At 38.8% G+C, this 27,807-nt stretch overlaps 1 protein-coding gene across 3 annotated transcripts in view; it reads right to left on the bottom strand.

Annotated features, from left to right (window-relative positions):
• MAGI2 (membrane associated guanylate kinase, WW and PDZ domain containing 2) overlaps positions 1–27,807 on the bottom strand; it is a gene marked incomplete at both ends in the record, with an annotated part of 1,325,315 nt that overhangs the window by 150,483 nt on the left and 1,147,025 nt on the right. For all 3 annotated transcript variants that reach the window (XM_079710838.1, XM_079710839.1, XM_079710840.1), the window contains 2 exons: positions 8,702–8,891; positions 15,084–15,115. In XM_079710838.1, the coding sequence (XP_079566964.1) occupies positions 8,702–8,891; positions 15,084–15,115 (222 nt within the window). The remainder of the gene's footprint in view (positions 1–8,701; positions 8,892–15,083; positions 15,116–27,807) is intronic.

The following is a 27,807-nucleotide window of genomic DNA, read 5'->3' as shown; positions in this document are numbered from 1 at the left end:
TTATTTGGATAGTTGAAGTTATGTATAAGTAGTTGAGTAAAATTGGTTTCTATTAGCAATAGGGATCCTTCATGGGAACTATGATGTCATCTATGCTACAAATAACATAAAAGTTTAGGGACATGAGTGTAAAATACTATATATATTCCATAATATATATATGAAGTACTATAAAAAATGGGTATTTTATCATTAAACTTAAAAAATTAAAAGAAGACCAAATTCTGATTGCTTTCTTACTGAGCTTTGTTTGCTTTGAATAAAGAGTTCTATACTACTCAACACAAAAAATGAAATAGAAGCCTCTTGAGGGCGATAATGAGGCTGTTCCCCAGGGTACCCAGCACAGCTAGCCTCACTCATGCTGAGGAGAATGAGACTCCCTTCCAGGCAATCTGTTTTTTCACAGTAAATTAGTTTTCCAGCAGAATTGTTATTTATTTATTTTTTTTGCAGTACGTGGGCCTCTCACTGTTGTGGCCTCTCCCGTTGTGGAGCACAGGCTCTGGACACGCAGGCTCAGTGGCCATGGCTCATGGGCCCAGCCGCTCCACGGCATGTGGGATCTTCCCGGACCAGGGCACGAACCCGTGTCCCCTGCATTTGCAGGCAGACTCTCAACCACTGAGCCACCAGGGAAGCCCAGAATTGTTATTTTTTAAGAAACCTCCATGTTTACTGTGACTGCTTAGGATTATGAATTGAGAAATATCGTTTCATCATAAAGATGGAGCTGTAACAGGGATGGAAGATTGCTCCCTTCTAAACATTTCCATTAGTTGTAAAGGTGACACTTTACATTATCATAATCTCACTAGGACCTACTTGCCATCAGCAATTAGACTCAGTTTACTGCAACCCCGATGGCCTCATTTTTATTCATGGAAGTACTTTGGGTTACATTGTCAACTTGTGCTACCACCAAAATGCTTTGACAAACTAAATAACTTTCAATCAAGGACTGATTTTAGAGTTTACTTCTCACATTTCCACCCCGTTTTATCCCCCATCTGATTCCCGGAGCGTTAAGTTTTAAACTACTGAATGAAATAAATTTATAAGCTATCGGATTGACTCTAATTTCTAAAATACATGGGAAAAATGTGTCTCCAACCTAACTTTTATTTCACTATCTTTATTACTTAGCTATTTCTTTCTCTATTAAAAGGAACTGTTAGAAATATAATATGCTAGCTATTTACAAAGCTACTCAAAAATTACTATTTTTGAAATCAGATTTCCAAATTAAAATTTACATATGAAAAATGGCAAACAAACTTAACTGGACCTACTGATCTCTTTTTCAACATACTGTAACTGCAAAGTGAAGCATAATATGATATATCAGAAACTCCGACTGAAAGGCAATTTTTTTTTCACAGATCAAACCATAACATAAATTATACTCAAGACAGCAATAACGGTTTTCCTGAAAAAGGTACAGGAAATTAACCTTCATAGTACAGTTGAGGACATTTTAAATGATAATGTTATTAAATTTTTCTGGTCTTTTTATGATTCTGATATTAAAGTCACTGATAAAAATGTCTTAACATTTACATATCATCTTATTTTGATTTTTCACTAAAATAAAATAGTGCTCCAGAGAACATTTGCGGGTGGTACTGGGCCACCCACAGGCCACTGGACACCAACAGTGTCCAAGCACATTTGGCCAGGGCTTGATCTAGTAGCGTTCAGACGTGTAGATGTTCTCCTAGAAGCCAAGGTGGCCTTTCATGATCACTGAATAGCTGCGCAGCTATGGCAGCCATGAATTGATCAAAACCTTCCCTAAACCTACTGATGTTTCCAGCTTGACTGTATTGAGTATTTAACCACAAGGGCAAAGGAGAATGGAGAAAAGAAGGCTCAAGCAGAAGCACCTGCACAGGCTTCAGAGCTCTGGTTCTGAGCACAATGAATCTACCATATGTGTTATGGTTCCCACCATCAGTTTCCATTTAGAGTCTCGAGTGCTGTGCTGCAGTGGACGGTATTTTTACACCACCCCAGCTTCCCAAATAGCTCTGCCGTTAGGATGGGAGACAGTGCAAACTATAAGCCTTGCTCACTAGTAACAAGGAAAGAGCAGCAGAAAAAACAGATGGTTTAGAAATACCACCACCCATTTGGGATAAGTTATGAATTATATGCACATTACAATACTGAACAATGAAAGAATTCCACAATGAACAACCAAAGTGCAGGATAAAGGCCACAGGCATGACAAACACAGTCGTCCATTTTTGATCAGCTATCAATTATAATTTCATTTCAAATATAGTATTAAAAACAGTCTTGTTCCTCCATTATGCTCTTGAACTGGCCTGTGGTTACTCTTGATTACCACCTTTGGTACAATATTCATTGCTTCTTATGGGTTAATACTTCCTAATTTCTCAAAAGAAAGATTGATTGTGTGAGCTCATTTTGAAGAAATTCCAGAGGAATTTCTGTTCTAAAGAGGTCCTACCAGAAGGCACATTATACCATATGGATCCCTGACACTTTTTTTTTTTTTTTTTTTGTGGTACGCGGGCCTCTCACTGTTGTGGCCTCTCCCGTTGCGGAGCACAGGCTCCGGACGAGCAGGCTCAGCAGCCATGGCTCATGGGCCCAGCCGCTCCACGGCATGTGGGATCTTCCCAGACCGGGGCACGAACCCGTGTCCCCTGCATCGGCAGGCGGACTCCCAACCACTGTGCCACCAGGGAAGCCCCCTGACACTTTTATGATCTACATTTGAGTGATGTCTTACTGCAAAGGAGTAAGGACATGTTGTACCTCATAAATTATTTATTCATAATAACCAAGGTTCAATGTGAAGAAAAAAAAGTTTGGATGACCTCAGTCATAATTCAACTTGGGTTCATACCAAGGGACAGAATCATTAGGGAAGAGTTTCAGGGAACAAAGATTCTTCTTCTCTGTCTCTTTTGGTTTTCATCAGCTTGTCTGCTCCAGCTTCTGAGGCTGCAGTGGGGAGTATGCCCAAGAAATGGTCCCATGAGCCGAGGTGACAAGATAAAACTTTAGAATAAGTCTGACTTAAAGAAAAGTGAAGCAGCAGGACAGGGCCCTCATTCCTAAATGATCAAGTTCCTTAGCATGAGCAAAACTTTATTTTGTAAGATTCCAAAGTAAGCCATGCTCATTTTCTTTGGGAAACACTTTGTATTGCCTTGTTTGGCATTAAAAAGAGGAGCCAGGATAACCATTTTTCTGCAGTTATGTGTGTACAGTCTTCCTTAGGAGCAGAAAGACGGACAACATTAACTCCCTTTTGGTCCTGTGATTATTGTGGTGATGAATCTGATTTATTCTCTGTGATAAGAATGAGAATTTCTCTTCACTTAAATGAGTAAGGCCTCACCGCCATACTTTTTCTACTTAGTTTGCCGTGCTCTAGACTTGCACATCTGTATAGTTTTCTGGGTATGGAAGGAGTTCACCAGGTGTTTGGCTGCCAAAACAAGTTACCACATACATCTTTACCTGAAATTAGGGATAAAACATGTATGGACAAAAACTCAGGGAGCCAAATAAATTAGCTTGAAAGAAATTATTTATCTGAGTAGGCTTTAAAATTTGTATTCAAATTCAGATGTATGCTTTTCTTGGACAGTAATGATGTCTCTCTCTTTAACAGACTATGTAGTAAAGGGAAGTCATATCAAATGAGGACAATCTGGAGTGTGAAAGGGGAGCTATTAATTATGCCAGGACAATGCAGAGCAGGACTGTCTCAGGCAAACTGGCAATATGTAGTCTTATGGGTAAGTAGGCCATTATAAAATGTTTCCTATCATATCAGACATATGTGGTTGAAGCAATGATGCAATCACATATAGAGAAAGAATGGCAGGAGGAGATGGGAGGGCGGAAAGCAGTGAGGGCCTTTAGAAATAGTCTTTTCCCCCCAACGTTAGAAATGGTGTACGGAGCCCAACAGTTAAAATGTTAGCATACAAACTGAGACAATTCAAGCCTTTCCTCTTGTAACTGCAAAGAAAATTAGTCTTTCTTTCATGAGACTTATGGGAAAAGGAGGAGTAAAAAATACCATGGCTTGGGCTTCCCTGGTGGCGCAGTGGTTGAGAGTCCGCCTGCCGATGCAGGGGACGCAGGTTCGTGCCCCGGTCCGGGAAGATCCCACATGCCGCGGAGCGGCTGGGCCCGTGAGCCATGGCTGCTGAGCCTGCGGGTCCGGAGCCTGTGCTCCGCAACCGGAGAGGCCACAGCAGTGAGAGACCCACGTACCGAAAAAAAAAAAAATACCATGGCTTATCTCAGTACACAAAGGTGGGTATTTTTCTTTGCTTTCAATTTTAAAAAATCCATGTAATGGAAACAGCAAGAAGTCAATTACCAACAGAGGCTATTACACAAAGGAAAGTGAGATTTATCTAAAAGTACTAGATGGAGATGAGGGTGGGTAGATTTTTGCTATTTTCTGGAAATTGCTGGTAATGATAATAGGGTCATGTTAGTTGAATAACTGACATGGAAACCCAGAAATGCCACTGGTCAAAATTTTTTTGCGGACTATTTAGGCATGGTTCTTCTATTACGTATACAAGCTTTAAGCTTAGGTGGAATGAAGTTAATCGGGAAAAATGTTCTTTTTGTGTGGAGCGCTCCAGTAAGAACTAATGAGATTTTTGATAATTAAAAGATATTTAACACAAGACATTCTCCTGATTAAATATCAATTTTGCACATGGAACGAGAAACTATGGGTCTAATTGTCTAATTATATTTAAACTATTGTCTATATTTACTGCACATTTTGCTTGTTAAAATACTGATATTATTTGCTCTGCTATATAATACAATGTCATTCAGGAATTGCTTTCCTATGTTTTTGTCCCCAGTTTCACTGTAAGCTTCATGTGAGCAGAGATTACGTCTCATGGTTTTTCTCTTGTGGAGCGTGCAGCAGAGTCTAGACACATACTGTGTTTCATACATGCTTGTTGATTGATGTGGAGCCTGAAGACGCCACTTCTGGGCACTCTGCCTGATGCTCTGAAGTCAGAGGCACTGCCTTGCCTGCTGGGTGGAAGAATCTTCTTCCCCTCAAGTCCCATGTCATCATAAGAAGATCTTATGAAGACAGGAGGTGTTTCTAGCCTTCCCCTCGTAAGCTTGTACTAGCCATGTTCTGTTTCCTGTGGCTCTAGTATCCTACAGTTGTCTTTGTTTGTTTAAAATCACAGCATTTATTTTTTCAGGAATACATCTTTATTAAGATGTCCTGTACATGCATATTAAAATGTCAGCATAATCTAATTACGAGCCAAATGAGGCACAGCATCATTTACATCATTTGATACATTTCCATCATTTGCAGGGGACTAGTGATTTGAATCCAAATACTTCTTGACAGCCTGGATATAACAAACGTTCTGTAGCTCTGTATAGCAGAAGCTTGTGGGTGGAGGTACATTCTTTTATTTGGTGACTGCAACCCAGTTTTGAACGTGAATGCAAAAATTCTGTTCAGCATTAGACCTAGTTGTAAAGGAGGATACCATGAGATCATTACAGGTCAGGGAAAATGTCAAAGGACTTGGTTTAGACAGCTTTGGTTAGGATTCCCTTCTGTACTTTCTGTGGTCCCACTATTTTTTCTCCAAGGAAAAAGTCTGGGGACACAGACTAAGGAGAGCCAAAGCTAAATGTTATGCATGTAATTCAAAAGAATAAGAATAGAGTGGTTCACAAAATTTCAAATATGGATCTTTTGTTTAGATGCATGCAGTTCACAGTCATTAAAAGAAAACCCTATCTGAAGATGATGAGACATAGACTGAGCTTTCCCTCCATTCATTACAAAACATTTTTTTTGCGGTATGTGGGCCTCTCACTGCTGTGGCCTCTCCTGTTGCGGAGCACAGGCTCCGGACGCGCAGGCTCAGCGGCCATGGCTCACGGGCCCAGACGCTCCGCGGCATGTGGGATCTTCCCAGACCGGGGCATGAACCCGTGTCCCCTGCATCGGCAGGCGGACTCTCATCCACTGCGCCACCAGGGAAGCCCTGTTCTAAAACTTTAAATGAGAGGATGAGACTTTTTCCACAGTTGGAGACAGGATGCATATAGAGGGCAAAGGTCTGTTCTGTTCTATCAAAGACCCTGGGATGCGAAACTGAGAAAAACAGACTGAACTGATGAGCTATCCAGAGATTAGAGAAAGTGGTGCCATGTTTTTTTTGGTTTCCTTCATCTTCAGGGCAGAGTTTTTCTTACCGTGACATGATTTCTGTGTTTCATTCACACTCCATTTAGTGTTATGAAATAACAGGATAGAAAGAGAAGGATGGGAAAGGAAATGCACTTGCCCTCTTTCGGCTCCTAAGAGTTGTGACCCTGAAAACATTTTTGTGATCTTAGAAACATTAGAGAGAGCTCAGAAAGCAACAAGTGTGTGTGTGTGTTGGGGGTTGTGAGATGAGACAGGCAGCCGCAGAGCATATGCAGGGCTCCGCGGGCAGTCAGGATGTTTGTTGTTCAAGTGGCTCAGGACGCAAAGCAAAGCGGGGTACAGAGCTCCCAGAGGAGGACTGAGAATGAAAGTCACGGGAGGTTAAGGCAGATTGGTTTGCTAGGTTAGTTACAGGTGTGGAGCGGAAAGGCGATGAACAGAAGGAGCACTGCAGGGGCTGGCTAAAGAAATCGGAATTCGTGTAGGGCTGAGAAGAAGGTCATGCACAATTCCTGCTCACAAGCTGAGGGCACAACAGCATCAGACACCATAGAGAAAAGACAGAATAAATACCAACATTGCCTTTGTCCTGAACAATAAAGCCTTGCGTTGGTCAGGAAACAGCAAAAGGATGGGAACAAATGACTAACGAAGGGACAAAAACAGGAGGAAGCATCTCTCGACGCTCCCTACAGGGAACCACAAACTTCAACAAGCCAAGGACAGGAGGATGAGATATTCCACCTTCTGAGTTAGAATTTCACCTGTATCCTGATCTCTACTTGTTTATACCTATTCTTCTTGTCTCCCACTTAAATTCGTGAGAGCAGGACATTTTACTCCACTTTGGCATCTCCCCATGGTACTGAGGGCCAAGTGGGTATTCAATAAATACTTGCTTATCGAAGCAGAAAAGGTATTAAGAACTGTGCTGACAGGGAGATCAGCTCGGTGCTCTGACCACCTAGAGGGGTGGGATAGGGAGGGTGGGAGGGAGACGCAAGAGGGAGGAGATATGGGGATATATGTATACGTATAGCTGATTCACTTTGTTATACAGCAGAAACTAACACACCATTGTAAAGCAATTATACTCCAATAAAGATGTAAAAAAAAAAAAAAAGAACTGTGCTGAAATCTTCTCAAGTTTTTTCAGTATAATGACCATTAATACCCTGAATTCATACCCTGTATTATACAGTGAAAAATGCCTACTTCGTTCTAATTCTATCACAGCAAAAACATTCTAACTGCACAGCCCTTTAAAGACATTTCAGTCGTTCTGCCAGAAGGAGAAGAATCAAATACAGTAGCCCTGACACAGCCAATTATTTTTATAAAGTGGCAGAGGGGTGCGGTGGTGGAGGTTCATTTTGATAAAGATGATTTCTCAATGGCCTGCTGTCCTAACTAGTTTATCAGCCAAAATTACTTTTACAGAGTTGTAGAGGATGGGCAAAGGGATATGCCTACTTTTCCCCTTACCAGTGTAATTCTCAGCCCCTGGGCTCATCAAAGAGTAAGCAGATTTGAGATCCTCTGAGATAACACACAACTTAAAACTTGCTATTCGTGCTTCAGATGATAAAGTTGGAAAGAAGACACTGGCGGAACACCAAAGCAAAGGAAATCAGCAGACCATAAATGGGAGCGCCCGGAACCAAACCCTTCTCACTAGGCTAGTTTTTTCAATCCATTACTCAAGTTCACATTGTACTGTGTATTTTCCTCATATATTATACATCCATGCCGTTTGGATTCCTGTCCTCTAACATTCAAAAGAGATGACCTGTGAGATGGTGGAAAGAGGCACAATGAACGTATATGCAATATTAAAAAGCTCTGTTTTCTAATATTTATAAAGCACAATGAAATGATTTTAGAAAACCTTCAAATAGGATGACAAGTGCCTACACGATATTTTACGAGTTGACTTTCCAATGGGCCCCAGGGCATTAAACAAGAAGTGGAATTTCAGGTAGAAGTGATTGGCCCCTGCTCTGTGCTGCTTTCGGAACCATTACTTTCACCATTATGAGTTGGAAGGACTTGGCTAACATTTTACTCACATTCCTAAAATCTTCAATGACGGCCTTCATGGCTCTAAGGAAGTCTATGCTTCAGATTCAAGATCAGATTAAACATAAAAATCCCAACCATTTCTTCTTATTATCTGGTGGCTTAAATAAAGCTAGCAACCTCTTCCCCACCCCTGACCCCCCCAATACATTCCTGATTTTCCTCAGGGGCTTAGGGGGAAAAAAGTAGGAAACAAAATTTAAACCCAAAAGATATAAGCTTTTTTTGAGTTGACAGGCTTTTTTCTTTCTTTTTTAAAGAAAAGTTTCGATCAGCTGGTTTTACTTTTGAGATACATTTTGAACTTCAGAATATAAAATCACATCAGATCATTTCAGCCTCAATATATCTCCTGTCAGGGCTTCAGCTGTTATTAATACACCCTTGTTTTTTTTTGTGGCTTTCACTTACGCCTACTTTCATAAATGGCTCTAGATTTCTCGTAGAGCTCATATGGGTCAGGCTTCCTTGGGTCAAAGGCCTCTGTTGAGTCAGGAAAGGAGCTCCTGTGAAGGGTGGGTGGGAAGTGCAGGTTCTGCGGTATGGCCGGAGCAGATACACTCGTTTGAGGACTGCCTTGATTCTCCCATCGGTCCGTTATCTGGAAAGTGAAAGAGAACAGAGAAAATGACTGACAATGAACTCTTTCTTGCTGTTTCCCTTGTCACATACCACAGCCCTCACCTTTAAGTTTGACTTTCTTGCCCTGTAGACTTTTCTTTCACAGAACATTCAAAACTTTGGTATAAGTGCCTTGAGAGATTCTATTTCTATATAATAAAGCACCATAGGTGGTTATAAATATATGTGTTGCCTGACTTTTGAATGCAAACCTTCATAACCTTGTCACCTACTAGCAATTTTCAGCAAATCACTGAATCTGTCAGAGTCTGTTTTTTCTCCCTATAAAATAAAGACAATATGTATCTCAAGATAGTTTATCTGTAAGTGCTTATGTCTGTATGGTATTGTTCCTTTTCTAAGATGGCCCCAATTCATTACACCATTTTTACTAAAGAAGAAGATGAAGTAGTCTGCATGCATCCATTTGATACCTATGCACATCCGAACCGCCTCCTATACTTGAACATTCAATCACTTTCCTCACAGTTTATAAGTAATTATACAACCCTTTGGGATTTTTGAATTCTTCAAAATCTTCTACGAAGCCTCATTTACTGCTGATCTGGTGGTTTCTTCTCCAAAATGCTGCTGCTGCTGCCATCATCATTTATTAACGGTCTGTAGAATACTATGCTGTTTCATATACATTACCTTCTTTGATCCTCCCTAGAGCCCCGTGAAGTAGAGCAGGGACTCATTCCTTTTTATCAAGGAGAAAGCCGCGTTCACCGAGGTCACCTGTTTGCACAGCCAACTTCAATAATCAACTGACTGCTCATTCAAACTCAACTTCAGCTTTTCTGCTTTGACTAAACCTGTTGTATGTGGAATGATATTAGGGTACCCTCTTGTCTAAAATTCTGCACTGGGTGAGCGCGGTCCTCAGACCACTCTCTAGTGGGATATAGTGGCTCCTGAGGGCCCAGGTCCTGATCCTCTTTCTTGTATCCACTGATGGTCTCTCCTCTCATTCCCTGGAACCCATCAGGTTCTCTCCAGCCTCTGAACCCTTGCATACTTTCTTTCTCTTTCTGCCTGCAAAGTTTACCCATTTTCCACTCTTCCAGCTCCCATCCTCATTATACCTGGCTACTAGATTCAGATGAGACACCTACTCCAGAAGGCCTTTGCTGACCATTCCTGATCTGGTTACTTGTCCCTTCTGGGTGCTCCCACAGCACCTACCCCTCACACTCAACCATAATTGCAAGTCTACCTTTGTCTCCGTAAATAGATTATGTTGGGGACGGAGACTGCAGGGGATGCAGTCTCTCTCACTGTTGTATTACCACCATATAGCAAGTGCTCAGAAAATGTAAATTTAGTGACTGAATGAAATCATCAGTAACATATGGTCACTTGTTCTTTCTTTAAAACCAGTTTTGATACACACTATTTTGAGCTTGACAGGATTAGAACTTTCTGGCCCCTACTGCACTGTCCTGCTTTTGTTTCCATGATGGCTATATTTTGGTCAGGGCTCCAAAGCCAGCTGTCACCTATCAGTGATAATGTTTTAAAGGTAGAGAGGATTTGAGGTACTATGTACTGTGTCCTTGTGTACCAAAAAGGTCCCTGGGACCCACTTATGTATTTGGGACTGTGGCAGGGGTCAGGTATGTCAGCAAACTGGGAAGGAAATGGGTCATTGACCCTTCTCTCAATAAGACTGGTGCTACAGTCTGAATGTTTGAGGTCCCTCAAAATTCCTATGTTGACAATCTAACACCCAAGGTAATATTACTAGGACGCGGAGCTTTGGGGAGATAATTAGGTCATGAGGTGACAGCCCTCATGAATGGAATTAGTGCCCTTATAAAGGAGACCCCAGAGAGCTCTGTGGTCCCTTCTGCCAGGTGAGGTGACAGCAAAAAGATGGCCATTTAGGAAGTGGGCTCTTGCCAGAAACTGAATCTTCTGGTACCTTGATCTTGGACTTCCAGACTCCAGAACTATGAGAAATAAATTTCTGTTTTATATAAGCCACCAGTCTACGGTACTTTATTATAGCTGTTGGAAGAAACTAAGACAATTGGCTTCATTTTAATTTGTTTTCTATATGGGCTACTGACCAAGCTTTCATTTGAACAAAGGTTCTATAGCTAACAAAGATGGAAAACCCCTAATATTAAACATAATCTCTAGGAACATAGAGAGGTCCAGCAGCTGTCAGTGGCAGACCCTGGGTCAGAAACCAATCTATAACTATAATGGGAGTGCTATTTGCATAATAATACATTGAGGGGAATAACTGGTAAATTTGTTTAGAGTTCTGGCTAATTTTCTGCTCAGTGACCCTTTTGCTCCCCTTTAGTAAAAATCTTTAAATATGCGTTTCATAATTCATTTGAAAGCAAAATTTGCCTACGAAGCCATGGTGGGTTCCTTTGGTCATCCATTCTCTGTGCCTTTGCTATGACAGGAAGACCCACATTGCGGCTAAAGGCATATTTTTTTATTTTTCACTTTCACTGACTTCAGGCACCATGTGGGTGCATTCTGGCTATGACTTTCTCCCTTCTGTTTCCAAACATAAGATACTAAATTCTAAAAAGTAAATAAATTAGAAATATGGTCTGAATTGCTGTAGTACCCCGCTTGTCATCATAGGGCTTCAGCAAATGTCTATTTCTTTCTCCCATCTTCCATGGAGGGTTATCTGATTCCTCCATAAGTCTTGCTGGTATATGCACTGTCCATGTGCAGTCATTGGAGCAAACATGGTTCAGGTGAAATATTAATATTCTAAAAAACATTCTTAAAACTACAAAATAAATAATGCTTTGGGCACTGTTTGGGAAAGTTTCTGTGGCAGATTGACAAATTCTACAATTTCTATAGCAGAGGTGGAGAAATTCACTGATTCCAGTTCATGCTTAGTAAAGTATTCACAATGTCTTGCTGTGACATGCATAAACCCTCAAGTCACTCTGTCAGGGATTTGTAAGACTATAGAGCAGAAAATCACAGCGCCCGTGAAATACTGAAAAGGCAGACTCGTACTCCTTCACAGCCCCGCCCCCTAATTGAGTTATTTGTTCTTCTGACACAGAAGACCACGGAGCAAACCCCCTGCCCTGGGATCAGAGGGCACCCTCTGCTTTCTGGGACTGGTATGCTGACCTGACAACACCTTTTGAAAGGTGCCCTCTGTTGACTTCTCCCTACTTTCTTAGATAGCTTGGTCTTTGCACCTTTGCTTTCTCGCTGGGACACCTTGTGCTCACTTGTTCCTCTCAATCTTCGTGAACCACCTAGATTCTGATCCCATCCCCTTACGCCACCTAGAGTCTTCCTGGACTTGACCTCTAGAGAACTGTGTTTCCCGCCGGCATTTGCCTCTCAACAAGGCTTCTGATTGAATCTTGTCCAGTCCCAGTGGTGTCCTTACCTAGGCTAATATTTATAAACACCTAACTAGAGTAAGAAACATGACAACAAAATCATTTTCTTTATATGGCAGAAGCCTTGTATCTCTGTTGGCCTTGACGAATGAATGAATGTCTAACTGTATGAAAGGACAGTCGCTGAAGTATCAGTGGACAGGGTGGACATACAGTCCACAACGGGATATCAAAGAGTAAAACAGAAAAACCTGATCATGCTGTGGTTAATGTTTTTTAACGCCACCTTCTGATTCTAGGATGCACACTGGGAGCAAAGGGCTTGTGAACAAGGCAAGGTGTCCTCCCCATGAAAACTCTAGGAACTATTTGCTTCCTGTAGAAGCTGGGGTAGTCTAAACACACCTCCTCAGGATTTTAGGGCAGGGCTGGGAGATGAAGGCTTTTGGCTTGATTCAGTACTTGGAGAATGAACTTGGATTCCTTCCAGATGAAGAGACTGAGAACCCACTATAATTCAGGTATTACTTGTTAAACAGAAGTGACTATATTGATGTGGGTTCGTTTAAGATGTGGATCAGTAGGATGGAAGAGTGTCAGGAAGTGACAGAGGACTGGGAGAAGGAGGGACCTCACTCAAGATAACATTTCCTTATCCTAAGGATGCCATCAATCCCCTTGCAGAGGAGAGAGTGTATAAATCCAAATACAGTGGGTATGTGTTTATATATATATTTGTTGAAGTGAATAGTTTCGCAAACTATCTTCATTTCATAGGGTGATTAATTTATTAAGGGTTTATGCATGGAGGGTCTGCTTTCTAGGATGACAATAGTTTATATTTTTGAGCATGTAGGGGCTCTGCTTTAAGCACGTTACATGGACTAAGCCACAGACTCTTCATAGTAACCATATGAGAGGAGTATTATTATTATCCCCATTTTATAGATGAACTTGAAACACTGAAAGCTTAAGTAGCTAGTGGAAGGTACGATAGCTACTAAGGAGAAGAAGCACAGTTTGACTGTAGGCAGTAAGCCTTCAGAACCTGCACCCTAAACCATTATACCACACTGCCTGTCATCACAGTCCCTAGTCTGAAGAGTTTCTGGTAGATACATGGAGGATGTTAAATTGACAGTCCTCTATCTTCACTTAGCCTAGGACCTGGAACTCCAAGCCTTGGCTTTTGTAGGGATGTATGGGTTCAGGATTAATTGTAAATTAAGTTCATAAAACCTTTTTTGGAATTATTGAGTATGGATGTAATGACTGTAATGACAGCAAATGCTGTCATTATGCCAAATGGCATCATTTGTGTAAATGCGGTGCATATAAGGAAATCACTAGATTGCATAATTGTAGCACCAGGATGAGGTTGCAAGATTCCTTGTTAAATTAGATAAAGATGTGTGTAACCACAGAGCACAGATTTAACTCTGATGGCGAAAGGAAGGAATTATTTAGATTTTGGTCAAGATAAAACAAATTTCATTTTAAATATTTTTAAATACCTCTTTTCAAAATCACACGCATCACTAACTAGGCCCAAAGTGAGACCAGTTTTCCCATCTGATATTCTCTGTGGACCAGATGAGCCAAATGCTAAATGAGGACATGCTTGGTTGGAATGTTCTGACAGCTCAGCCCCTCATCACCAGCTCCGGTTTCCTCATCTGTCTTTGAGAGGAACCTGGAGCTCAGGCATATTCCAGGGCTCAATAATGTTTTATTTTCACATGTCTTCAAATAATTTTAAAGCCATGTTATTTAATTAAGCCAGTTACTGCACTTGAAAAGTATGCAAAATTATATCTCCATTTCTAAAATGAGAAAATCAAGCAGTTAAATATTCCCTCAGTAGAAGAAAAAAGGGAAGCAATTAACCCAAGAATTCCCTACTCACTGGCCACACCAGGGGCCACTGTTGTCTGAGCTGCTTACTGTGAGAGGAATGAAAAGTAGGTGGAAGATGTGATCCCCTGAGATTTTTGTTTTGTTTTGTTTTTGTTGTTACTTGAATCACTTTGCTAAGCTCTCTTCCAGTCATGAGTTTTAGCCATTCCAGTTAGGGTCGACTATTCTAACACACCATAGAATGGGATCCCAGAAAACCAGTCCCAGGTCTTGGGACTTGGATAATTACTAGCTTCAATCTAACGGCAAGTAAAGATCATCTCTAGCTGAGAAGGCAACTTGGCTAAACTTGCCTCACAAAAAGATTATTAAAATACCAGCCTCCTGGTACCTTAGCATCAAAATTTCAGGACAATTCATAAAGAAACTAAGCCCAGAGAGATTAGGTGATGGCAGAGTTCACCGGTTTCTGAAGATTCAGAAGCACCACTTTGAGTGATTGTTAGGTTTGGTAGGAAAAAAAAAATTTTTTTTCACACACACACACATTTAGCTCTGTATACATTAAAAAGTAAATATAAATACACAAATATATATACAGGTAAATTTCTTGTGGACCAGACTTAATTTGCAGGTCAAGACCTCTGGTCTTATAATTTGTACTGTTTTTAAAAATTCAATGTGATAAAAACGATGGTATTTCTGACAGGGGGTAAAACAAAGTTTTCTAAAGTATTTTCAGTACACCATACTGAATAGTGTTGATGCTCATTTTGTAAAACTATTAAAAAACAGACAGAATTGTCTTTATAGGAAAGTAAGACAAGTTATTCTTACACAGAGGATTTGCTCTTCTGACATCACAAATTTCAGAGAAGTAAGAGATTTTGAGGTCACCCAATTCAAACCTTACTTAATGGAATTGTAATAATAACTAGCAATAAAGAAGTAGAATAATTTCAACTTACAGGCTTTGGAGTTTTCCATGGAGAAAAGAAACCTGTAATAAAGAAAACAATATTTGAACTTTGAAAATATATCCCACTACCACTTACGGGTGGCATGATATTTAGATAACTGCAAGTTATTTTCAATCGGTTAATAGCAAACAACAACAACAAATTCTGCCTGGCTGCATAGTTTTTTTCAGGGGGCCCCAAATAATTTTATTGGAATTATATTAATGATTCTAGGAATATTTCCTTATTTGGCCTGAAGATTCTGAAGCCCAGTGACAGTGAATAACTGTGTGGCAAACGATCAGTCACTTTACAAGAGCTAAGACTGAGTCATCCTTAGGGATTTGTGTAGCACAGCCTTAGCGGGAGAGGGAGAAAGAATACAGATAAAAATTTAGATATTTAAAGGTTAATACCTTTGCTTAGCATAAGAAATAATTCTGCTTTATGTACCTGCTTTGTGTGGTTAAAAATCAATCAACAAGCCTTCATTAGTCCTAAATTTAAAAATAATGAATATACATATATTATGAATTAGATTCTATTATAATTGCTTATGGGCCTTTTCTCCCACTGAGATCTTCTCTAGAGCAGATATCTATTTTATTATCCCTCTACCCTAGTGTTAGCCCAATGTTTTTCATGAAAAGGCAGCTCAAAATGTTTGTTAATTGACTGACTACTGTATCATCAAAGCCAGGCTTTTTTCAGCTTATTGAGCTCTTTCAATGATCACAAATGGTGCGACAAAGGGACTGACTCTGTTGTGATCCGAACGACCTTTAAGATAATTAAAAGTATAGATTAATTCCTTTTTCTTTTTTCCCCTTTATTGTTATTATTTTATCATATACTGACCCTAGCAAGCCAAAGCATGATCTAGCATACAAAACAAAATTACTTTCTTTTCATATCACCTTGTCCCTCTTTCAACGACTTCACTCATGTTAATGTTAGGTGGTGTCTGATAAAATGCCTAATAAAAAATGGAATACTGAAAATAGGCCACATAATGTTTACAACCTTTAAAAAACTGGGACTGGTACAAAATGGATTATGGTTTTCAACTATTCCCATTTATAGGAAATATCTGAAGAATCTAGACACAATTATCTAGATGTTAAAGCAATCCCACTCAGTTATGGTGTAAATACTAACTGCACCTCAGCGCAACGTTGTGAAGAGCTGATGCTGCATTTTATGAAAAGAGTGACAGTATGTAAATCCATCATGTTCCTCAGCTTTCCTTGAAACACAGAGCTAAATTTAATGCTTAAGTATAACAACTATCTTGCTAAGGAGATGGGTAGAATTAGCTCACTTTCTCACACGCTCTGTATGTATGTTCTTGTGTCTCTTTCCAACTATTAAAAAAATTCTGTTCAGTGTGTGGTTTGATTATAATTTAATGACAAGGATTTAATCACATCCTTTTTGGTAACAGCTGAGAGTAAAACTACAGATAAATAAATACATTTATCTCTGACTCATTTTGTAAAATGCCAATGAAAACAATTTGACCACTAATTAGAAAAGTGAAAAGCACTGTGACCTATTGGCCAATTAACGATTATTTTCACTGAAGGATAAAATGTATTTGCTGTTTTATGGAATTGCCGGCACAGTTCTTTTGAGAAAAGATGTCATTTACACATTCTCACAATGTCAAAACATTCAATTATTTCCTCTACTTTCTCTGTGTTCCTCCACTTTCTTCTTCTTGCAGTGCCAGAACGGATTTTGAATATTTGCTGCCTTACATTTGTTAGGTGCTGGGAGTTTCTTAGACTTACAGATGTATTGAAAATGGTTTCTTTTTATGGAGCTCTCATCTCCACATGGGGCATTATCTTAAAAGATGATTATTCCTCCTATGGAAAATGTATAATCACCAGACCTCTCAGTAGTTATGGTGTCAGAACTAAAATGGCATAAAAGGGACATTAGTCAAGATCAGACAAGAAGAGAGGACCGTTTAATTTGACCACCTATCATCACAGGCACTTTGGCTTCCCCTTTTTTTGAGGCTGTTTTATTCAGTCTGACCTCAGACCACTGGCACGACCCAGGACTCCTTCACTGTGCCCATTACGGCAGTTTCTGAAATATGTCTAATGATGAGCTGTGCCTAAGAGGCTTTGGTCTCTCAAGCAATAGTTGCCCTTTCTGAGTCATTGTCCAAAAGAAGCTGCTTGCTTCAGAGTAAGTAATTTTAGGTAGTAGACATAGTATCAGAATAGATTTCCTTAAAAATAAATAACTTACGTGACAGAGTTTCTTTGGCAAATTACCAATCATGCTATAAACATTTAAATGAAGATGAATAGAAAACATCTATTTTGGGTATGCCCAATTTGTCTCAATTAATCGATAAGGTCAAGTTTTCTATATGATTAATTTGCAGTTTTCTGGTCAACTTCATTGGAAGAGCTACATAAACATTATAATAGTGTGGGTCAAATTATTATATATTATAAATGTATGGTAACCTTTGGTAGGGTTTACCCCTCTAAGAAATCTAGTCTATTCCAATTAACATAAAAAAACACCTAAAACAAAATAAAAGCATTTAAATCCTTATTTCTGTAATTTTTCTTTTTCTGAAATCATTCTGGTTTGACACAGATCACAGAAGACAGGCTTGGTGTGTTGAGACTATTACTTTTGGGTGTCTCACCACCTACCTTCACAGGGGTATAAGAATAGGGATATAGGTAACTTTTTTTTAAGCCTTTCAGAGCTGATAGTCCTTTTTACAAAGCCAAGTTCATAAATAAGAGCTTTTTCTTTAAAATGCTAATAAAGCTTCCTTTATATTTTAGTTTATTTCTGGCCTTTATTTCGCCTACTTCTATAGAAAGCAGAACATTACATTTCTCTTATGGAATTAAAATTTCTTTATAATGACTTGACCTCTGTTTTCCATACTGCTCATTTATTGAAGTGTGCTTGTGTGTGTGTGTGTGTGCGTGTACAAATGCAAACATTTATTTAACCCTAACTCTGAGACAACAAAAGTGAAAAACCTCAAGATACAGTTTTAAGCTAACTGAAACATGAGTAGGGACATTTTTAAAAGGGAAGAGAAAAAAATGGGAAAAGTTAGATGCAGCCAATAAGGAAATTTTGATGCATTTAATATGAAGCACAAAACTGAATTAGATCTCTAAAATCTGTCTTCTTTAGAACAAGAAATAAAACTAAAATATATATTTAATTCCTCATGTAAAAGCACAAGGAGATGGGCAGAGAATCAGAAACAGTGCAAATAGCTTAGAGAAGAAATTCTGGTGCTTGAAAATGGAAGAGCAGAGAAGCCAACACCAACTTCATATTGAAGTTTAAATTAAATTCTATATGTCAACTAAATACAATTTTTAAAAAATTACAGGAATATGGTTACCAGATAAAATATAATATGCTCAGTTAAATTTGAATTTCAGATAAGCAATGAATGATTTCGTAGTATGTCCTGTATACTGACTGCATGCGACATACCTTGTATAGGACATACTTATATTAACAATTATTTGTTTATCTGCAATTCAATTTAACTGGGAAGTCTGTATTTTTATTTTTGCTAAATCTGAACACCCTGTGTAGGGAACACTTTATATATGACCTGGGTAACCAGTTAAAAATAAAAACACAATAGTAATGTCTACTGTAGGTAATATCCATTCAGTTAAGTAAACACCAAAAAATATTTGGTATTTCCTATTCTTGCACCCCCCTCCAATGTTTTCTTGCTAGGAATCTTGCTTTGGGAGAAACCTGAGAACATTCTATGCATATCATTGGATTGTGTTGGTCACCTGTTCATTAATAACAATGTTTGACTGAGGTATCACCTCACGTGATGCAAACTCTGTGGGGACAATGTCAGTGTCACAAAGGACAGTTTTCAAATTGTGTGATGACTGGCTAGCAACACTGCCTTATCCCAAGGGGAAAGTTCCACAAAAGTGGCTTTTTTCAGAACCTACTTCTCCTGACACGATACCCAAAATGAAAGTACATCAATATAGTCACCGCAGCTCTGAAGGGAGAGTCATTTGTGAGTTGCATTTGCTTTTGTGAGTTGTTTGGTAAGAGTCTTTTGTTTGTTTGTTTGTTTTTTAAAATCATTATTCACAGGGCACATCACAAGATGACAAACTTTCTTAAAACCACCCCACTTCGAATAAGGGATCAAAATACAATAAAGAACAACGTAACAGAGAATCCCAGCATGATATCTTCAATTTGGAATAACATCAGGGCAACTTTTTGGCATTTCAATATGCCTCTACATTCCATTTGATATACTGAATGAACTACCATTTGCAGAATGTGAAATGGTTTCTTCTTCAACTGAAGTACTTGCTATAACATATGACTCTGACTTTGAAAACTATCATTAGTTTCATGTATTTTATAGAAAATTCTACAGTTACTACACATGACAGAGATGCAGAGGAAACACTTTCTATTTCTCTTTTTCTTTAAGCAACAGAAAAAGAGTAGGAACCTGTTTCAGTGAAGATGTCCATGACCTGGGTTATTAAAAGCTTTGTTCTATTTTGCTTGAAAAACAAGACACGACAATGTGAATATACTTAACACTACTGAACTGTTCACTTAAATATGGTTAATATGGCAAATTTTATGTTGTGTATATATATATATATATATATATATATATATATATATATTTTTTTTTTTTGCAGTACGCAGGCCTCTCACTGTTGTGGCCTATCCCGTTGCGGAGCACAGGCTCTGGACGCGCAGGCTCAGCGGCCATGGCTCACGGGCCCAGCCGCTCCGCGGCATGTGGGATCTTCCCGGACCGGGGCACGAACCCGTGTCCCCTGCATCGGCAGGCGGACTCTCAACCACTGCGCCACCAGGGAAGCCCTGTTGTGTATATTTTATCACAATTTAAAAAACAAAAAATAAAGCAATAAAAAAAGGAGGAAAAAGAAAGGGAGAACAAAAGTATGCACATATCACATGAATGTGAGGGAAAATAAAGAGAGAAAGTAAAGAGAATTTTTTTTTCACAGTCCCTGTGGCATCCTGCTGGGGGACAGGAAACTCACGTGGACACTCGCACAGACACTTTCACCTCTTAAGTTATCCTTTCTTATAAAGGATTGTAAGCAATAAAGGGGATTCATGTTCCTACTACATCCTGAAAATATTTCAGGGACAGTGAGAAACTCTTCGAATAGAGGAACTCTTTTTTTTAAAGTTTCCCAAAGAAGGGAAAAGCCCCAGGTTTTGAAAATCTCCACTTAGGGCTAATTTAAGGGAGAAAAATACCACTAATAAAGTTAATCTTTAATTTAAAGATCCTCCCATTTCCCCACAGCCTGGCAAATTTTCCATCAGAAATTCAGCCTTTGGTAAATGTAAGCCAGCAAGGTAATGAGCTAATTTCCATTAAAACTAGTTCAGTGTTATTCACTTTTTTCACGGTTTTTGACTGATCACGTATTTCTTATTAAAATTCATTAAATGAGTTAAGCCCTATAGTTCCTTTAGATAATTTGTTTAAGCTATTTCGAATCAGTAAAAGGGCAATTTTTCTTACTGAAACTGACCTAGGCTAAGAAACGGCCTTCCCATTAAGATACTGCTGGTGGTACCCTAACCTCACATCACCATGTTTCAGCCAAGCAAAATACTCAATTTGCAAAGAAAATTTCAAATTAGTTGCCATCTTTGGCCTACAGAATCTCTTTTTATGTGGAGAGCTGAGCTTTCTCTGCAATGTTTTAAAGATGGTCCTTTCTGCATCTTTTAAATAAAAGTGTTTTTCTTATAAACACTATAAAGCTGTTTTCAAATGGCCGTCTCCCCCCAAGCTTTGTTCTTTATGGAGAGAGCAATCCGACCATTTCAAGTAATCCCAATGAGTATCTAGAAAGGATAAGCCTGCACATGTTGTCTTCTGATAAACTCAGTTACATAAAGGATATGTTCAAAATAAAGCAGGCCAGGTAGATACCCTTGAATGGGAATAAAGGAACAGACTGGAAGAGGAAGAATTGTGTCAGGGAGGCTAAAACTCAGAGTGAGGTGAGGCTTGCTGAACATATTAGCAACAACAAAGGGCTTTTTCTTCATGTTCTGAACAAGACCAAGGGCAGTGAAGAGAGAAACCGCTCTGTGCTTACGGTGTGCTATAAACAGTTAGCAAAGGAAATGTGGAAGGATATCAGTCCTTCAAATAGAAAAGCCCAATTCTGAGAGTAATTTTTTTTACAATAACGAAAGCATAGCATTGTTTTTTTTCTTTTTTTGAGAAACCAATCTAGAAACATCTTTAAGTAATTTGAAATTAAACATCTTAAATTTAATCATTAAATTACATCAACATTAAATAAATATTTATTGAGTCGTGTGTGTCTTACAAGCACCACAGATTCAACAGAGCAAAATGGAAGCTTTGGCCATCCCTCCCACATCTCTTCTCCTGTGTTCCCTAATTTGGAAAATTTCACTTGCCTTTCCAAGTTTTAAAAACAGGAACCTGAAAGTCATTCTTAACCTCTCTCTCTCTGCCTCACTTCCTTATCACCAAATTCTGTCTATTCTACCTCCAAAATCTATTGCAAATCCACTTCTCTCCATCTCCACAGACACCATCATAATCCACACTCACCATCATCTCTTACTTCAACTGAAGCAAGAGCAAATTTGTGGATGCCATGGAATCTGATCACGCTTAAAATCCTTCAATGGATTCCTACACATTTGTGATAAAACACAAAACCTCCAAGGCTTTATATAAGTTTGTCCCTACTTACTCCCCAGATACCTCATGGGTTATTCCCCTTCACTCACTGAACTTTCTTGAATAAACCAGGCTTTTCTAACCACAGGGCCTTTGCACAAGCTCCTTTGTTTACCTACCCTTTTCGTTTAATTCAATCTTTTTTTTTTAACATCTTTATTGGAGTATAACTGCTTTACAATGTTGTGTTAGTTTCTGCTGTATAACTACCTACCTCCCCTTTTGAACCCTTCACCAAACTATCTCTGACTCCTTCTTTATGTGTCAGCTTAAACACTACCTCCTCAGGGAAGACGTCCCTGACCTTTCATTTTAAATCGAAGTTCTCTACTATAATTTTTCATTACATCCTCTATTTTTACTTTATATGGATGGCACTCATCACTATTTATAAATATATTTATGAAATCATATTTATGTAATTGTATTTGTGAGATTATTAGTTTAATGCCCATCTCCCCAACTAAAGTATTAATTCCATTAGGGGAGAATCATATCTATTTTGTTCACAATGTATTCCCAGTACTTAGCACAATGCTTGACACACAGTAGATACTTCAATAGACATATCTGATGAATTAATAATAGAAGTGAAGAGTGAGGAGGGTAGCATGAAAGAGAGTCACAACACACTAAGGAGACTGATGAGGCATGGTGATTTGCTGGGGGTGGAGGAGTGGTATAAAGGAGAAGATGAAATCCATGAAGACTTCTAACTTGGGAAACTATATGGATGATGGTGTCATTAGCTAAGGTATGAAATATAGGAAAGAGGTTACTTTGAATGGAGTCTAGAAAGTTGGGTAATGGGCAAAATGAGTTTGAGGTGCCTTTGGGAGATTGGGTTCGTATGTAGCTGAAATACATTTTGAAGTTTGAACCAAAGTTAATTTGGGTTCAGGTGAAGACATGTAGTAGTTTGCTCTCTTTTCTGGTGCTCAGTAGGAGTGTTGTGATTAGAGATATGTCAGGTAAAACTTAAAACGATATACCAAATTTGCGTAGCATGGGAAGAGAACTCCTCAGGGTATGTAGAATGAATGAATGTCTGGGAGCCAAGTAAACAGAAGGTTTCAAGAAGTAGTCAACAGAAACAGTCATAAAACAAGGCTTTAAGTGGTTTGTGAAACATGAGTGTCACAGGTGGCCTCAGTGGAAGCAGCTGATTGTCAGGACAGAGACAGAAATGAGATTTCAGGGGGTCTGAATGAATGGAAAGTGAGGAAGTGAAACTGAGAAGTGGCTATGAGGTAATAAAGCTGTCCAAGAAGGGAAGATTTCTTCTAGGAGAAGCATACATTCAGATGAGAAAGTACCTGAACAGAGTCTGAAGATTCAGGAGAAAAGGGGATAACTGGTGGAATTATTTCACGATGAGATGAGAGATGGGATCTAGAGTGCAAAGGGGAGCAATTAACCTTAATTAAGAGAGAAACAGCACCCAAGTCCTTATCAAGAGGCTGGAGCAGGTCTATCCGGGAAACCTCCAGGGTTTACACCATGGGGCAGGGATGGGACTGAGTAGAATTTACTCACAGTGGGTGAAAGTGGCAAAATCAGGGGGGTTTGTAGGGGCTCTGGGTATGCAGGGAAACTGGAGGAGAGAACAAAAATAACCTGTGTCGACATGTTTGGTTCAGAGGGATGAGACAAAGATGTAAACAGAAAAATAATTTCTGAGACAGTATAGTGGAGAGGTCGTGCACACAGAATATGGGGTAAAACTGACTTGGGCTCCAGTCCCAGCTCCACCTGCCACTAGTTACTTCGTCTCACACATACTTAGGAGGGCGTGTACACTAGGATTAACTCCCAGGCTCTGAGTGAGACTCTGGATTTGCTCTGAGGCTCACGCCTGGGTGGCCATTCCCTGATCTAAGGCTCAGATTCCTTATCTGTAACAAAGTATAGACAATAATACAGATTATTGCAGGGGGAACTAAATAAAAATGCACTTTACATTTTACCAATTTAAAATGGTACACTGGAGAGGGCAAACAGCAGAAGCAAGAAGAACTACAATCCTGCAGCCTGTGGAAAAAAAACTACATACACAGGAAGACAGACAGGATGAAAAGGCAGAGGGCAATGTACCAGATGAAGGAACAAGATAAAATCCCAGAAAAACAACTAAATGAAGGAAGATAGGCAACCTTCCAGAAAAAGAATTCAGAATAATGACAGTGAAGATGATCCAAGACCTTGGAAAAAGAATGGAGGCAAAGATTGAGAAGATGCAAGAAATGTTTAACAAAGACCTAGAAGAATTAAAGAAAAAACAAACAGAGATGAACAATACAATAACTGTAATGAAAACTACACTAGAAGGAATCAATAGCAGAATAACTGAGGCAGAAGGACAGATAAGTGACCCGGAAGACAGAATGGTGGAATTCACTGCTGCAGAACAGAATAAAGAAAGAAGAATGAAAAGAAATGAAGACAGCCTAAGAGATCTCTGGGACAACATTAAACGTAACAACATTTGCATTATAGGGGTCCCAGAAAGAGAAGAGAGAGAGAAAAGACCCGAGAAAATAGCTGAAAAGATTATAGTCAAAAACTTTCCTAACATGTGAAAGGAAATAGCTACCCAAGTCCAGGAAGCACAGGGAGTCCCATACAGGATAAACCCAAGGAGAAACACGTCAAGACACATAGTAATCAAACTGACAAAAATTAAAGACAAAGAAAAATTACTGAAAGCAACAAGGGAAAAAAGATAAATAACATACAAGGGAACTCTCATAAGGTTAACAGCTGATTTCTGAGCAGAAACTCTACAAGCCAGAAGGGAGTTGCATGACATATTTAAAGTGATGAAAGGGAAGAAACTACAACGAAGATTACTCTACCCAGCAAGGATCTCATTCAGAATCAATGGAGAAATCAAAAGCTTTACAGACAAGCAAAAGCTAAGAGAATTCAGCACCACCAAACCAGTTCTACAATAAATGCTAAAGGAACTTCCCTAAGTGGGAAACACAAGAGAAGAAAAGGACCTACAAAAACAAATCTATACCAATTAAGAAAATGGTAATAGGAACATACATATCGATAATTACCTTAAACGTGAATGGATTAAACACTCCAGCCAAAAGACACAGGCTCACTGAATGGATACAAAAACAAGACCCATCTATATGCTGTCTACAAGAGACCCACTTCAGACCTAGGGACACATAAAGACTGAAAGTGAGGGGATGGAAAAAGATATTCCATGAAAATGGAAATCAAAAGAAAGCTGGAGGAGCAATACTCATATCAGATAAAATAGACTTTAAAGTAAAGAATGTTACAAGAGACAAGGAAGGACACTACATAATGATCAAGGGATCAATCCAAGAAGAAGATATAACAATTATAAATACATACGCACACAACATAGGAGCACCTTAAAACATAAGGCAACTGCTAACAGCTATAAAAGAGGAAATCGACAGTAACACAATAATAGTGGGGGACTTTAACATCTCACTTACACCAATGGACAGATCATCCAAACAGAAAATGATATTTACAGGACATTCCATCCAAAAACAGAAGATTACACTTTCTTCTCAAGTGTGCACGGAACATTCTCCAGGATAGATCATATCTTGGGTCACAAATCAAGGCTTGGTAAATTTAAGAAAATTGAAATTGTATCAAATATCTTTTCTGACCACAATGCTATGAGACTAGATATCAATTACAGGAAAAAGTCTGTAATAAATACAAACACATGGAGGCTAAACAATACGTTACTAAATAACCAAGAGATCACTGAAGAAATCAAAGTGGAAATCACATAATACTTAGAGACAAACTACAATGAAAACATGACAATCCAAAACCTATGGGATGCAGCACAAGCAGTGCTCAGTGGGAAGTTTATAGCAATACAAGCTTACCTCAAGAAACAAGAAAAATCTCAAATAACAATCTAAACTTACACCTAAAGGAATTAGAGAAAGAAGAACAAACAAAACCCAAAGGTAGAAGAAGGAAAGAAATCATAATGATCAGAGCAGAAATAAATGAAATAGAAACAAAGAAAACAATAGCAAAGATCAATAAACTAAAAGCTGTTCTTTGAGAAGATAAACAAAATTGATAAACCATTAGCCAGACTCATCAAGAAAAAGAGGGAGAGGACTCAAATCAATAAAATTAGAAATGAAAAAGGAGAAGTTACAACAGACACTGGAGAAATACAAAGCATCCTAAGAGACTACTACAAGCAACTCTATGCCAATAAAATGACAACCTGGAAGAAATGGAAAATATGAACAGACCAATCACAAGTAAGGAAATTGAAACTGTGATTAAAAATCTTCCAACAAACAAAAGTCCAGGACCAGATGGCTTCACAGGTGAATTCTATCAAACATTTAGAGAAGAGATAACACCCATCCTTCTCAAACTCTTCCAAAAATTGCAGAGGAAGGAACACTCCCTAACTCATTCTATGAGGCCACCATCACCCTGATACCAAAACCAGACAAAGATACTACAAAAAAAGAAAATTACAAACCAATATCAATGATGAATATAGATGCAACAATCCTCAACAAAATACTAGCAAACAGAATCCAACAGCACATTAAAAGGATCATACACCATGATCAAGTGGGATTTATCCCAGGAATGCAAGGATTCTTCAATATATGCAAATCAATCAATGTGATACACCATATTAACAAATTGAAAGAGAAAAACCATATGACCATCTCAACAGATGCAGAAAAAGCTTCTGAGAAAATTCAACACTCATTTATGATAAAAGCTCACCAGAAAGTTGGCATAGAAGGATCCTACCTCAACATAATAAAGGCCATATATGACAAACCCACAGCAAACATCATTCTCAATGGTGAAAAACTGAAAGCATTTCCTCTAAGATCAGGAACAAGACAAGGATACCCACTCTTGCCACTATTATTCAAAATAGTTTTGGAGGTCCTAGCCACGGCAATCAGAGAAGAAAAGGACATAAAAGGGATACAAATTGGAAAAGAAGAAGTAAAACTGTCACTGTTTGCAGATGACATGATACTATACATAGAGAATCCTAAAGATGCCACCAGAAAACTGCTAGAGCTAATCAATGAATTTGGTAAAGTTGCAGGATACAAAATTGATGCACAGAAATCTCTTGCATTCGTATACACTAATGATGAAAAATCTGAAGGAGAAACTAAGGAAACATTCCCATTTACCACTGCAACAAAAAGAATAAAATACCTAGGAATAAACCTACCTAGGGAGACAAAAGACCTGTATTCAGAAAACTATAAGACATTGATGAAAGAAATTGAAGATGATACAAACAGATGGAGAGATATACCATGTTCTTGGATTGGAAGAATCAATATTCTAAAAATGACTATACTACCCAAAGCAATCTACAGATTCAATGCAATCCCTATCAAATTACCAATGGCATTTTTTTTTTTTTTACAGAACTAGAACAAAAAAATCTTAAAATTTGTATGGAGACAAAAAAGACCCTGAATAGCCAAAGCAGTCTTGAGGGAAAAAAACAGAGCTGGAGGAATCAGACCCCCTGACTTCAGCTACAGTAGCTACAAAGCTACAGTAATCAAGACAGTATGGTACTGGCACAAAAACAGAAATATAGATCAATGCAACAGGATAGAAAGCCCAGAGATAAACCCATGCACCTATGGTCAACTAATCTATGACAAAGGAGGCAAGGATACACAACGGAGAAAAGACAGTCTCTTAAATAAGTAGTGCTGGGAAAACTGGACAGCTACATGTAAAAGAATGAAATTAGAACACTCTCTAACACCATACACAAAAATAAACTCAAAATAGGTTCGAGACCTAAATGCAAGACAGGACATTATAAAACTCTTAGAGGAAAACATAGGAAGAACACTCTTTGACATAAATCACAGAAAAAACTTTTTTGATCCACCTCCTAGAGTAATGGAAGTAAAACCA

The sequence above is a fragment of the Hyperoodon ampullatus genome (genome assembly GCF_949752795.1).
Source record: "Hyperoodon ampullatus genome assembly, chromosome: 9".
NCBI lineage: Eukaryota > Metazoa > Chordata > Mammalia > Artiodactyla > Ziphiidae > Hyperoodon > Hyperoodon ampullatus.
This window is presented reverse-complemented; position numbering and strand designations above follow the sequence as displayed.